This window comes from Carcharodon carcharias, chromosome 12 (genome assembly GCF_017639515.1).
Source record: "Carcharodon carcharias isolate sCarCar2 chromosome 12, sCarCar2.pri, whole genome shotgun sequence".
Taxonomy (NCBI): Eukaryota; Metazoa; Chordata; class Chondrichthyes; order Lamniformes; family Lamnidae; genus Carcharodon; species Carcharodon carcharias.
This window is the reverse complement of record NC_054478.1, coordinates 36,617,172-36,630,914: the sequence shown is the minus strand read 5'-3', so window position 1 is coordinate 36,630,914 and position 13,743 is coordinate 36,617,172. Positions and strand designations below refer to the sequence as shown.

The 13,743-nt window shown below is 37.2% G+C and overlaps 1 protein-coding gene across 8 annotated transcripts in view; it reads left to right on the top strand.

Annotated features, from left to right (window-relative positions):
• Nucleotides 1–13,743, top strand: part of LOC121284806 (methyl-CpG-binding domain protein 5-like) — a 261,093-nt gene that overhangs the window by 184,604 nt on the left and 62,746 nt on the right. For all 8 annotated transcript variants that reach the window (XR_005944549.1, XR_005944548.1, XM_041200520.1 and 5 more), the window contains one exon: nt 6,463–7,449. Coding sequence is in view for 6 of the 8 variants with exons in the window: in XM_041200520.1 (XP_041056454.1) it covers nt 6,463–7,449 (987 nt within the window). In the remaining 2 variants the exon portion in view is untranslated. The remainder of the gene's footprint in view (nt 1–6,462; nt 7,450–13,743) is intronic.

Genomic DNA, 13,743 nt, shown 5'->3' with positions numbered 1-13,743 from the left:
ACAAGCCAATGGTACAAGGTACATTTTTGCAAATGGCAATTCTTGGAAAATGTTTAGCCTTTCATGTTGCTTCAGTATTTTTATTTCTAAAATTAAATATGATTATTCAGATGCAGAGTATTTACTTTATGCAGCTTTTTTTTGTTTAGGTTCCCTGAATGTGTAACCATGATATACGCACATCACTGGAATTGGTCACAATTTGGAGTCTGGGTGCCATGAGCCATTATGCCAATTTTCACTCGATTAAGTGTAATCCCAATCCTTACTCTTCATAAAAATATGAATTATATAGATGGTTTCATACAAGCACAGTCGACACTTAGGCTGAACTAAGCATTTCATATGAGAATAGTTATTAGTGATGCTTAAAATTGTTGGTCTGCTGTATATATTTTGGAATTATAAGTAATTTTTTTTCAATAAACTGAGGTCTGGCTAATTTGATACTGAGACTTGGGTATACACATTGTTTTGATTCTACTGCACTTGGTAATCAGCATTAGAAGTATACTTTACCAAAAGGCTCTTGTAGCTGGGTTCAGAAATATGGAAAAAGCATTTGATCCTGAGGCTAAATAACATTTTTGCTCTTGAGAGTTCAGTTTCAGTTTTTTTTCTATTTTAATGTACAAAATCTAGTATTTTTAAGTGCCTTTCACATAAAGAATGTTCAAAGATGATTCACGGAAGGTATGGGGGAAAAATGGATGTCAAGCAGGAAAATGTATAGATTGACATGCAAAATAAACCGGGTCCAGAACAGGAGCTTTTGCTGAGTTATGTCATTCTCAGCTTGTAATTTTCCAATTATCTCATTATTAAGCATCTACATGTTGAAAACATGCAACTAGTCGGATGCAGAATTTGTAAATGTTGGTGGCAGCATCTTGACTTACCAGATGAGTCCCTCAAGACCCATGGGGGAAAAGCAGAGTGTGAATTCTGTGTTTCTTACCGATGTCTATGTTTCATTATGAATGGCTTCCTTCCTACTTATTCCCCCACTCCAACAAAAGTCATAGGATCCAATTTGTAACAGTATGATGCCACTTTCTAAGTGCATTGAAGTAGAGAGAAAAACAATGAGAGAAAATAACTTTTCTATTCAATCATACGTATTTTTGATCTGCATAAAATTACTGTTTTCTCATGTCACTCTGGATCTTTTGTCAATTACCTTAAATCCGTGTCCTCTAGCTCTTGACCCCTCTGCCAAAAGGAACAGTTTCCCTCTTATTTTTTCTGTCTAAGACCCCTCATGATCAAGTCTCCACTCAACCTTCTCTTTAGGGAGAGCAACCCAAGTTTCTTCAGTCTAAGATCCTATGATTACAAAATCTAGGATCCCAAATACTGTTTTTCCAGTTTTTACAACTTGTCCACCCAATTTTAATGATTTTTTTGAACCTCGTGATTTTGCTGCTTTAATCATTTTGAAGTTTTATCATCTACCATCTATGTCCCCTCATATTTCCTCCCAAAATGTATCACCTCACCTTTCTCTATCTTAAATTTCATCTGACATCTACCTGCACAATCTACTAACTTGTTTCTGTCCTTGTGAAGTTGATTATGCTTCAAAATTACCCACACCCTTGTTTTTGTGACATTGATAATTTTGATGTTATACCCATGCTTAAGTCCAGAACATTTGTTTCTATTTTGAATAGTCCCAACACTGATTCCTGGCAAACTTAGTTGTAACATCTGTTGGTCACTATTCTCTGGTTTCCGTCTTTTAATCAACTTCCAATCCACACTGCCAAAGTTTCTTTAATACCATGTGCCTTAGTTTTATCAGTAAATTTCTTACTTAACATCTATCAGATACCTTTAGAAAGTCCACGTGTACAGCATTCACTGCATTTCCTACCTCAAATCAGTCCGTTAAATTTATCAGATATATCTTGACTTTTACATTTATTTAGAAAGGATCCTGAATATTTACTGGGTTCCGGAACATTCTGAAAATGAACTAGTGCTTCAGTTACCATGTCTCAACTGCTGCTTCCTAACATGCTGCAGTTTTGAACTTATGCTTGCAAGCAACAGAATTTCAGACAGCGCTCTGGGGATAGATTCCACAGGCAGGGCAAGTAGCAATTCAAGCCTGGGACTAATATTCTAACTGATATTCGCAATTATTTTGCATGCATTTTCATTTGATACTACATTGACATCCTGGTGTTCCAGCACAAGTTCTGGTTTAGCCATCAGTGGCTTTTATGGTGATAATCAGATTGTAATTTTGTACAGCTTTGGCAGCCTTGTCATAGCTGTAGTTTAGTTTATCCAGCCTATTAGTCATACTCATTTTGAGTTGTGCAACAGCCAGGAGCAAGACATGAATATTTTAAGCAGCCAGACAAATGGGCTCAACCTATCACTGGGCAGATGTTTGTTTGTTGGAGAGTTATGGTAATTTTCATGAATATAAGATTCACATTTCTCGATAGAGATTCAATATTTTATTTACTGTGCATATTTTAAAACTTCTATATTTAAAAAGATGATCTTTTAGTAAGCTATTGGTTATTCTCTATTTTCAGTTTTAAAATGTATTCTGGCTTCCATTCCATCTTGATATGATCATTGCATTCTCTTTTTACATTATCTTTCACAATGGTAATGGCATAACAGTCAAAATACTATTAAACTGAAAACTGAAAACCAAAGAAACCAAATGTGAACAGTTAACTGTCAGGTGACTGGGGCATTTTCAACAGCCCTTTAATTTTTGAAGTTTCAGATGTGTAATTCAAACTGTAAATAAAAGCTATTGCAGGCATGCAGTTTATTTGGGAAATTCTGTTGCAGCTGCAGAAACACAAAGCCATATGACATAGGTCTGTGAGATTTGAAGAAGTTTTGCATTGATTCAGAATAATCTTTATTCAGCAAACTTAAATTATACTTATTTAATATTTACTTCAAAATGTGTTATTTGCTAACTCTAGACCATTTTAAATATCTATGATTGGAATCATTCTTCACCTTTTAAGATATTGCATTAATATTATAAATGCTCAAGAACCAAAAGCAAGTGGTAAGGAATTAATCTGCACCATTTAACTGTTACAAATAAACTGATTAACCAAAATGTATTGCAGTTAAGTAAATACCATAAAAATATTTTTGGATAAGAAGATCAAATCGTTTTAAGCAATAACTATGTATGATATGTTTATTGCCTTTGGAGTATTGCTGCAGTTGAATAGATTAATCAAATCGGTACCTGTATCTTTGTACTGACCTGGTAATGTTTTAGCCAAAAAATAAAGCTTTACAATAAAAGTTATGCAATTTAAAAAAAAAACACCACAATCCTTTTCTCTTGGTAAGAAATGAAGCTTTTTGTCTGTGTGATTTTTTTTTTTTCTCAGTCAGACAGCAGCAAAAAGTAATAAATGTAGTTAGTTGGTAAATTCCACTAACTGCTCAAAAAAATTGCTAAAAAGAGACATTTTTCTGAAGCTTTTATTGTGGAGGAATTGGCCATTCAGCCCTTCATCTTGTATTCATCAGGACAAAAGCAAGAATGCTAAATTTTAAACAATTGCAATAATTTATACCAACCGGAAAAAGGGTGCTGATTGGTTGGCAAGTTGACTCTGGCCATGATGTTGCCATTGAGAAAGCAACAGGGCTCTCCATGCTTCCAGATAATTCAAAAAAGGTGCAAGGTTTGTACAGATTCCTTTTACTTGAAGTGAATGAGCCCCTGCAGATAAATGTTGCTTCTAAGCAAGCATAAATGAACCACATTACATGCTCAACTGATTATCTTAAATTGGTTGTTCGTGTAGCTATTAACGCACTTGGGATTGTTCAGCAAATGCTGCCCAATTGTGGAGTCACATCTAACAGCAGGATTTTATTTTGGGTTTTGCAAGCGCAGGTTGATTGAGTAGTCTGTACTCTGCCAATTGCAAACAGCTGAAGGAGCATTTTGTTTGATTCAATCAACCAGTTATTGGGACGTACGACCTATATACCTGGCATTGCACCAGCATGGTGTTGTGTGGCCTCAGGGCTACCCAGACATACATATTTGCAAGTCTAACAAAGGGACTGCAGTCGACTTTCAATACAAGTGCAGCTATGTCAACAAAATGCATGGCATTCTTAATGGTGGCTCCAAATTTGTATCTATTAAATTTGCTGTCAAGCATGAATGCACAGCCTTCATTGAAAGCAAGCTACCAGAATGTTTGTTGGACTTGTGTAAGAGTAACAAGCTGCCTTGCGATACATATGATAGCATTCATCCTCGTCACTCACTACGTCCATGCATGTAAGGGTTGCCTAAGTCACACAGAAGCGATGTTCCATTGTACCCAATTTTATCGATGACTGGTTCTGCATAGCATGAATTGGCCAAACAACATGTACCTTCGGCTGTTCTAATAAATAGAGCACAGACCATACTCAACAAACCTGCACTTGCAATACCCAAAACAAAATGTCTGCAGTTAGATGTTATTCCATGATTGGACTGCATTTGCTAAACAACCCTGAGAGTGCTAATAGCTACACTAACAACCAATTTAAGCTAACCAGTAGAACTTGTAACTTGGCTCATTTATACTTAATAGAATCGACATTCATATGCAGGGACCCATTCTCTGCAAACAAAAGGAATCTGTACAAGCCTTGTGCCTTTTTTGAATAACCTGGAGGCACGGGGAGTCTATTATTTCACACGAAGTTCCTATCTGGGAGAGAATAGGACCTCCCTGCTGTTCTTTTCCAGCCCCACTTGTGACTGAACATGCAGCCACTGTGAGGCAGTTAGTAGTCCAGGACCAATAAAAGGAAGGTTCACTGAAAAGCAATAACCAAGCTATCAGTTTTTAGGAAAACTGGAGCTTGGACTAATAGCTGTTCCCTGTTACTTTCTTCATGGCAACATCTCGACCAAACCATATTGACTTATCAACTAATCACCCTTTTCCCCTCTACTATATATAGTTGTGCTCATTTGAAATTTGGCATCCTTGTGTTAATACTCTCTTTCAACAATATTTAAGTTCTGAAATATCAAGCAACTGTTAGCTCAAAAATGTTAATTGCAACATAAAGTAAATGAGAGCGAAATATATGTATTGGGCACACTCTATTTAAAGCATCTTTTGATAAAAATGCTAAAAGTTAGTAAAATAGTTCTTAAAATTAATAAACATTATTCATTTCATTTGGATGACTCCCAAATTCTGTGCCAATTAAGCAAATGTTTGCAGGAGCATGTTATTGTTTTGCATTAATACTTTTTACGGTTTTCTAATGCCAGCTGAAGGTGTAGTCAGTTACTTCAAATGCTTCATTTTAAACTTTGTATCACAATTTCCTGGCTGGCATTTTTTGTATATCCGCTTTGCTTGGTTGTCTTGTGCTATTAGTCCAAGCTCCAGTTTTCCTAAAAACTGATAGCTTGGTTATTGCTTTTCAGTGAACCTTCCTTTTATTGGTCCTGGACTACTAACTGCCTCACAGTGGCTGCATGCTCAGTCACAAGTGGGGCTGGAAAAGAACAGCAGGGAGGTCCTATTCTCTCCCAGATAGGAACTTGGTGTGAAATAATAAATAGCAGCACAGACCCACAGACATATTCTAACTCAAATAGACCTCCCCTCATTGCTGCAATAGAAAAGCAACAAATATAAGGATGTAAATGGAGAGGGAGGGACAGATTGGCAGCTATAATAAAAAACAAAAAAATGAAACTGCTTGCCTGAGATTTCCAAAAAAAAGTTTAGAATAGACACATTAAAGCAGCATGATATAAATTTTATATACTATAAATTTTAGCTCGTCAGACAGCCTACAAAATGAAAAATTTCATGTTAAAATTATACTGGTAAGTGTACAATGCTTTAATGGCAGAACATGCTCTGGTTCTAATTTGTTGAGAAACACCCCTTTAAATTTCATAATCTTGAACAGAATATCAAGTTTTCTGTTTTCATTCAAACATTTTGTTTTGAATTGAAATGTCTATTCCTGTGACTTTTGTAGGGTTTGTTGATACAGCTTTTCACTCACTATAAATTGCTCACCTTTCTAGGGGGACACAGGTAGAATAACAAGCCTTTTTGCCCATATAATTATAAGAAAAACATCTATCTTAAATTCTTGTTTTTTTCCAGTGTAATATTTAATATTCTAAATAGTTGTGTTTTTATGGATTTTTGCTTTAGATTGAAATATTTTGGTTATGATTCATAAGTTCATCTGCCAGTTGAGTTTAAGAGATGGCTGTTATTTTGGAAACTCAGTTTATGTCGCAACTGGTTTATTAAACAGCTTTTGGAGCCTACTACTAGCTAATCATTTTGTGATGTTAGTTCCTGTGCTGAATTAATAATGTAAACTTAGATATGTAACCTGCATTCATTGTAAATGCTAACGCAGAGAGTTGAGATACTTTACTCATCTTTAACCTGTCTGTGTGGGTTTCAGGTAGTTCTGGCCAGCCAGCATCCATGGCCGTTGCTGGCACCAACCAACTTGCCATTACCAAGACAACATCCGTTCTACAAGATGGAGTTATAGTTACAACAGCGGCTGGAAATGCAATGCATAGTCAGCTTCCCATGGGGAGCACTCTTCCCTTCATTGGTCAGGAGCAAGCTTTTCAGTTTGGACAGGCTGTCCCTACGAGTAGCAATCTTACCCACCCTTTGAACCCAAACCTCCTTGGCTCTCTGTCCATCCCTTTAGCAATGAACCAACAACAGCTCCTGAACCAGAATATGCTGAACATGTTACCTACATCTGGAGATGGCAAGGGAGAAGTCTCTGTTAACCCTTTGGGAATTCTGAATCCAAATTTAAATGCAGCTTTGACTTTGCTTCCTGGTGATATGGCTGGACAGACTTTGCAACCTGTTCAACTTTTGGCAACATTGTTTCAAAACCAGGCACAAGCTACCATGCTCCCGCTGACATCTTTTAACTTAACTCTCCCAGATTTATTACAGCAGCAAAACCACCCTTCACCTTCAGTGACACAGATCCAGTCCCTGCCAGATCATTTGCATAGCAATCAGTTAGTTAGTAACAGGACAGAAACCCTTTTGACAAACCCACTACCAAACCTGTCAAACAATGACACTACTTCAAACCCTCTCCTCCTCCCAGCTGTCACAGCAGCCCCAGGACTGATGGCCCTGAATCCCCATCTGTTGAGAAGTGTTTTGCACTCTCCCTCAGACCGTGCTGCTAATCATTCTGAGGTTTCCATAGCAACCTCATCCCAGGCAACCACTACCACCACCACGTCATCATCGGTAGCAGCACTTGCCGTCTCAACTCTTGGTGGGACAGCAGTTATGTCAATGGCAGAATCGTTGCTACCCATTTCAGCTGCTGGGCATTCAACAGGACCGACAAAACTGAACAACTCTTTGATACCACACCTCCCTTTGCTGGGGGCCAGCCTTCTTGGTAAGTTTTGAATTTGCCAAGTGATTGGCACATGAAATATTATTTTATTCCTCTTGAGGAATGTAACAAACATTTCAGCATTGTAAATTTTACTTCCTGTTTAGAACATTAGAAGTTCTTTAGTTAAAGAAATACAGATAAATGTACAAGTATAAAAGAAAAAAAAATGTTTTGGTCAGGAAAATTGTGCTGCTAACTTGGTGCATATTGAAATGTATTTTAAAGTTATATTGAGTGACATAATTTATTAATATTTCGACTACTTCCACAGATCTCCAAATTTACATTCAGATAACTGGGTAATTTTGCTTTGAAGAGAGATTGTTATGGAATACCCTGCAAATATGTGTTTTTTTCAATGAAAACTTTTATGCATCTTATGGACTGCCTAGGGTTGAAGTAAGAAATTTGTGTGCAACATATTTAGTGACATAAAATGTTTGCTATTCTGTTTTACTTTTGAACCTTGGAGCTGTCTAATTACAAAAATACAGTGGGCCGTAGTTTTCTGTAGGAGTCAGTCTATTGATGACTGCTGTTAATTAGATTTTCCCTTCCCATTTAACCGCAAGATATTTTGTGCCATAAATTGCTGAAATTCTGAACTGATAACATTGCAAGCTAATCAGGGCATCTGGGACCAGAATGAACAGGATAAACAATGTGTACCCCTTAACCAATCAGATTGAAGGACTGTGAAATAAATAGAACAAGGAGAGAAAAAAGAAGTTGCAAAGCGGAATGAGTGAATTCAATGTCAAATCAGGTACAGAAAGAGAAATAGAGGAGTAAAGAAAGATTGGATTCAGAGAAGAGGAAAACGAAGAGAATGGAAAAGCTTAAAAAAATAATTCTCACATTTAAAATCCCAGCAACACTTAATTCCAGAAGGAATGAGATTCTGCATTTGTAATAATTAATATTTGGCACCCGAGAGATTCATTGACAGTAATCATCAATTAGCACATGATTAAAAGAATCAAACAACTAGTCCAGATTTAATTAAATATGCATGGACATCAGATGGCTCCAAAAGGTTCCTTGCATCACTTCAGACCAGCTGTAACTTTCGTTGGCAAGTTTAGAGTCATAGAGGTCTATAGCACAGAAAAAAGACCTTCGGCCCATTGAGTCTGAGCTATTCAAACAAGTACCTAACTATTCTAATCCCATTTTCCAGCACTCGGCCCATAGCCTTGTATGCCATGGCATCGCAACTATATATTCTAGAATATATATTCTAGAATAGCTTAAAACCGTTCAAAAATAATTCTTCAGGACAGTGCCTATACAGTACGGACTACTATGACAGGAGATAAAATCTACAAAATATAATCTTGGATAGATCACATGACTGGAAATAAACCAAGATTTTCAAGAGCTGAATATGTAAGCAGCACAAGTTGGTCACATTTGCAGTAGTATTTAAATAAAATTAGAGAAAGAGCTAGACAGTATTTACAAATGGGAAGAATCATAGCAGATGAAATTCAGCATCAATAAGACTTATACATTGGAAGAACAAGTGGGGAACATCCTCGATAAATGGTGTTGAAATAGCTTGGAACGAGACTGAAAGAGATCTTGGAGGGAAACAAACTCTGTACTAACATCTAGTCATTGTAGAGCAATAATTATAAAACAAACAGCACGCTGAATGTATGCTGTGAAATCAGGAGGGCTTGAACTTGAGTCATTCATGTTGGAAATGGATTGCCCTCTGGTCAGGATGCACCTTGAACTCTGCATTGAATTCTGATTGGGCAGAGGGAAACATTAGAGCCCCCGATGCAGCCAAGGATGGAGAAATTAATCCCTGGCATCAGAGGATTGGGATATGCAGAAAAGTTAGAAAGCTGTAGACTTTTCATCCTTGAAAGGGAATTTAAGAGGAGATCTAATTGATAAAATACACTAGTTTACTACAAAAGAATGAGCTAGATGGTGGTGGTAATTGATCATTGTGAATTGCATATTTCCTGAGCAGCCATCAAATCATTAGTACAGTTTCATATCTAGGGACTTCATTTGCCAAAGACTTTGAGCATGTAGACAACTGATGGTCTTTGAGACAACATACAAATAAAACAAATAGAATTTGGAATATATATAAGGAGTAGGCTATTCAGCCTGTTGAGCCTGCTCCACTATTCAACACAATCATGGCTGATCATCCACTTCAATGCCTTTTCCCCACACGATCCCCATATCCCTTTATGTCATTGGTGTTTAGAAATCTGTCAATCTCTGCTTTAAGCATACTCAATGACTGAGCTTCCACAGCCCTCTGGGGTAGAGAAATTCCAAAGATTTTCTGAGCCAGTCGGAGCAGCAGCTGGAGCAGAGTGAACAGTGCCGTGGAGCTTCTCCATAATAACCTGAGGGTCGAAACCCAGATTGAGCCAGGAGCTGAACGGAGTGAACCTTCCGGTGAACAGCACCATGGAGCTTCTCAATAAAAGCCTGAGGGTCATGGCCCAGATTAAACCAGTCAGAGTAGCAGCGGGAGCTCAGAGATGCAAACCTAGAGGTGAACAGCGCCATGCAGCTTCTCAATAAAAGCCTGAGGGTCAAGGCCCAAATCGAGCCAGTTGGAGCAGCAGCTAACCCCAACAGGAACCCTGACAGAATTTGAAAAGGCTGGCGAATGTGACATCAGTGCAAAGCAGAGAGCTGATTGCTAGCTAGTGGGCAAGTTGTTTTTGGCCACTTTAAAGCTACATTAAGGAAAGTTAAGAGTGGCTAGCCTTTTTTTTTAAAAAAAACATATTTTCTACTTGGCTTAAATTTAGTCTATAATTATTGTGAAAACATAATAGCTTCTCGCCGGTCAGTGCAATTTAATGGTGAACTATTTTCATGAAGCCAACAAAGGATTAGCACATCTGGGACAGCAACTTTTGTATTTCTGTGTTTAATTGTGCATCTGCCCTCAATGAATTTGCTGTTGCATTTAAGCATTGATAACGGCAAGCGCCTTTAGCCTCACTGTTATTTTGACAGAAACTTATGGCTAATACGAGAGGACGACAATGCTTCTTTCAAGATCTTCAACTTATTTCTACTCTATTCTCAAGTACACAATCTGTTTTTAAATAAATAACAATGCATGTTAATTTGAGTCTTCAACTATTTTACAGTCCTTAATTATTTCTTTGACTAAAAATTTTCATTTAAAGTTTTAGTGAAGTAAGTCTTTGCAAACAGGTTTCTTTATAACCATGTCTGTTTAAACCAATCTTAAGTACTATTGCATTTTGCAAATGTTGCAAAACTGCTGCCATTGAACTCAAAAGTATGAATTACTCATAGCTCACAAACACAAACTCGTTCAAGGACATTATTTGTGCAAGTGGTATTGAAAAATTTGGTATTCTTTTTCTGACCCAAAAAATATTTTGGAGTATGTTGCATTTTCAAAATAATTTAAAATTAGATTAATCAGGCCAGTATGAGGGTGTTCTATTAGTGTTTTTAATGATACAAAACTTTAGTAATGAACCAAAGATAATGTAATACAATTGGGCACTGCTTATATTTTAGATATTACTTTGGTTCTGCTTTAGAAGTACTTCCTCTTCCCCAAACAAATCCTGAGCAGCATTTGTAAATGAAAGAGCCTTGGCTAATGGAGTTGGTTACAATGTTTCACCTGGGATAAGGTGCTGCCTCTATTTTGCTAGGCTGGTGAATGTACTGGCACCTTGTGGCATAACCATGATTGCTGTTTTGAAATTTGCACAGAATTATGTCCTATTGATTTGCAGCCAGCCTGATCAGTTTCAATTGTATCAATTAATAATTCTTCTGTCATAAATATGACTTGCCAATAGTCTGTAGCTTTAAATTTTCTGGATCTGTCCAAATGGTTTGCATAGAATCCAACCAGCAGAGTTTCCACACCACTTCTGCTGATGAAATTTGCTGTCATTGCCTGCAGCTTTGCTCTTTATGCATAGAAGATTATGTTTAGAGCTAATAACTACTTCCTGAACTGGAGCTTTTGCAGTTTGAATTAGGTTATGAAAAATCATGCCCTCTTATTTATCCAGTACCATTTTCTTCCAATTCTTGCATATAACCTTGCATCAACCATTAGGGGTAAACCCTATGCAATATCCTTTAGCGGCACATTTGTTCCAATGTTATTTGGTTTAAGTACTGGAGAGAGACATTTTGGTTCTGAAGATCATATATTGCAGATGATTCTCTTCACTCCAAGCCCTTGACAGTTATATTTGAAAGTCATAAAGTCTCTATTGTTAGATTTTTAGGCTATAAAATCATTTCTGGACTTGTTATTTCGAAGCCCATCACTTGTGTCCTTGATGCATCTTTAAAGAATTACAGAATTTATGTTGTGAATATACAGTTGTATTTTGCTTATGCCCTTGGACTATCACTCCAGATTGATTTTGTAACACGTGCTGGAACCTAGAAAAATAATCACTATGAAAATTGTCGATTTGCCATTTATAAATGAGAGTTTACTGACTCCTATCTACACTGCATGATTGACTCGTCATTCCCTCTTAAGTGGGCTATTGCTTCAGGAACCTTTTTAGACAAATGGAAATGTGCGATATACGCACTTCCTATATATCTATATTCCAATAACAAGGAGAATGGAGAATGTTAGGAGTCAATCCCTTTCCCCTATTCTTAAATGAGGGAAAAGCTACTGCAATTTTTAATTGAACAATTTATGTTCATTCACTTTTGAATGAATAAATGTAGACCTCAATGTGACTTGAGACTTGGGATACAAACAAAAAAATGAAGTACAAATACTAGGAATTAAATTAAAACATAAATTACTGCAAATGGACAGCAGGACAGTATTGCTTATTCAGTGTCCTGTTCCATAATCAATAGTTGAAACATTTTTCTCTCTCTTAAGATGGTTACAGACCTGTGTATTTCCATTTTACTATTGTTAGCAATCAAGCTGATTTTAGTTGGGACTTCTGGCTGGTTTGGCTATTCAGCACAGGGATAATGTAGATATGTTAAAGGGTATAAGAATGCAGGACACATGATTTGTTTTTGTTTTTAAATGATACAGGTTGAATAATTAGCAATTTAAAAATCTATAAATGGTGAAGCATTTAAGTATTTTTCATATCCAACACTATCCTTAGGATCTTTATAAGAAAACTTTGCAATCTGGTTGTGCATCAAAGTAATGAACAACTTTGTGCATTACAATATTCCCCAAACAGGCACAGTAATTTAATTTTTCATCGTCAAGTCATAGACTTTACTGGTGATTTTGATGTCCAGTAATTCTATGAACGTGTGGATACAGAAGAGTTTGCTGTTTCTCTGCTGAACGTCTGATGCTACACCTTTCCACCAATAAAACTGCATACCTCCATCTCTGTAAAATTAACCTCCGCCCTTACTTTGGCTATCTTTTTCTGAAACCTTCACCCATATCTTTATCAGGACAGGACTTCACTATTCTAGGGCTTCCCTTCCTGGCCTCCCATACCATACTCTCTGTGAACATTTATGCTCATGTAAAACTCTGCTGTCAATATCCTATTCCACACAAAGTCCAGCTCATGTTTTACCCTTGTCCTCACTAGACCACATTAACTGGCAGTTCCCTCATGCCTCAAATTTAAAATTCTTGTTTTATTTTTAATCTTTAATGGCCTCCCTATTCCTGTAACCTTCTCCAGACTATCCCTTGCAAGTTCCCCTCCAAGCAACACAACATCTTGACTTGGAACTATATCGCTGTTCCTTCACTGTTGCTGGGTCAAAATCTTGGAGCTCCCTTCCAGCAGCGTGGGTGTATCTACACCACATGGACTGCAGTGGTTCAAGAAGGCAGCTCACTACTACCTTCTCAAGGGCAATTAGGCTTGGGCAACAAATGCTGGCCGAGCCAGTGACTCTCACATCTCATGAAAAGAATATTAAAAGTAAAATGAGCGCTCCCTGAAATCTCCATTCCTCTAATTCAGATCTGTTGTATATTTCATCCAATCCCCCACCCCTCCAATTATATTAACCTCACTACTGACAACAGCCATACCTTCAAACACAAGACTGAGCCAAGCCAATCTGGTTTTTTGAATGCATGTCTGGCCAGGCTGAAAGATGTTCTGATACTGAATCAAACAAAAACAAATGTATTACCTGGGATGAGGACACACTCAGGATTTACCTGGAGAATCTGAAGAAATATACCCCAGGAACAAGAATAATCTTTGCAGGTCTCAAGAAGAAGAATGAGCGAGAAGACTTGATAGCCTATCTCAAATCTGCCACAGCCAAAGTGCA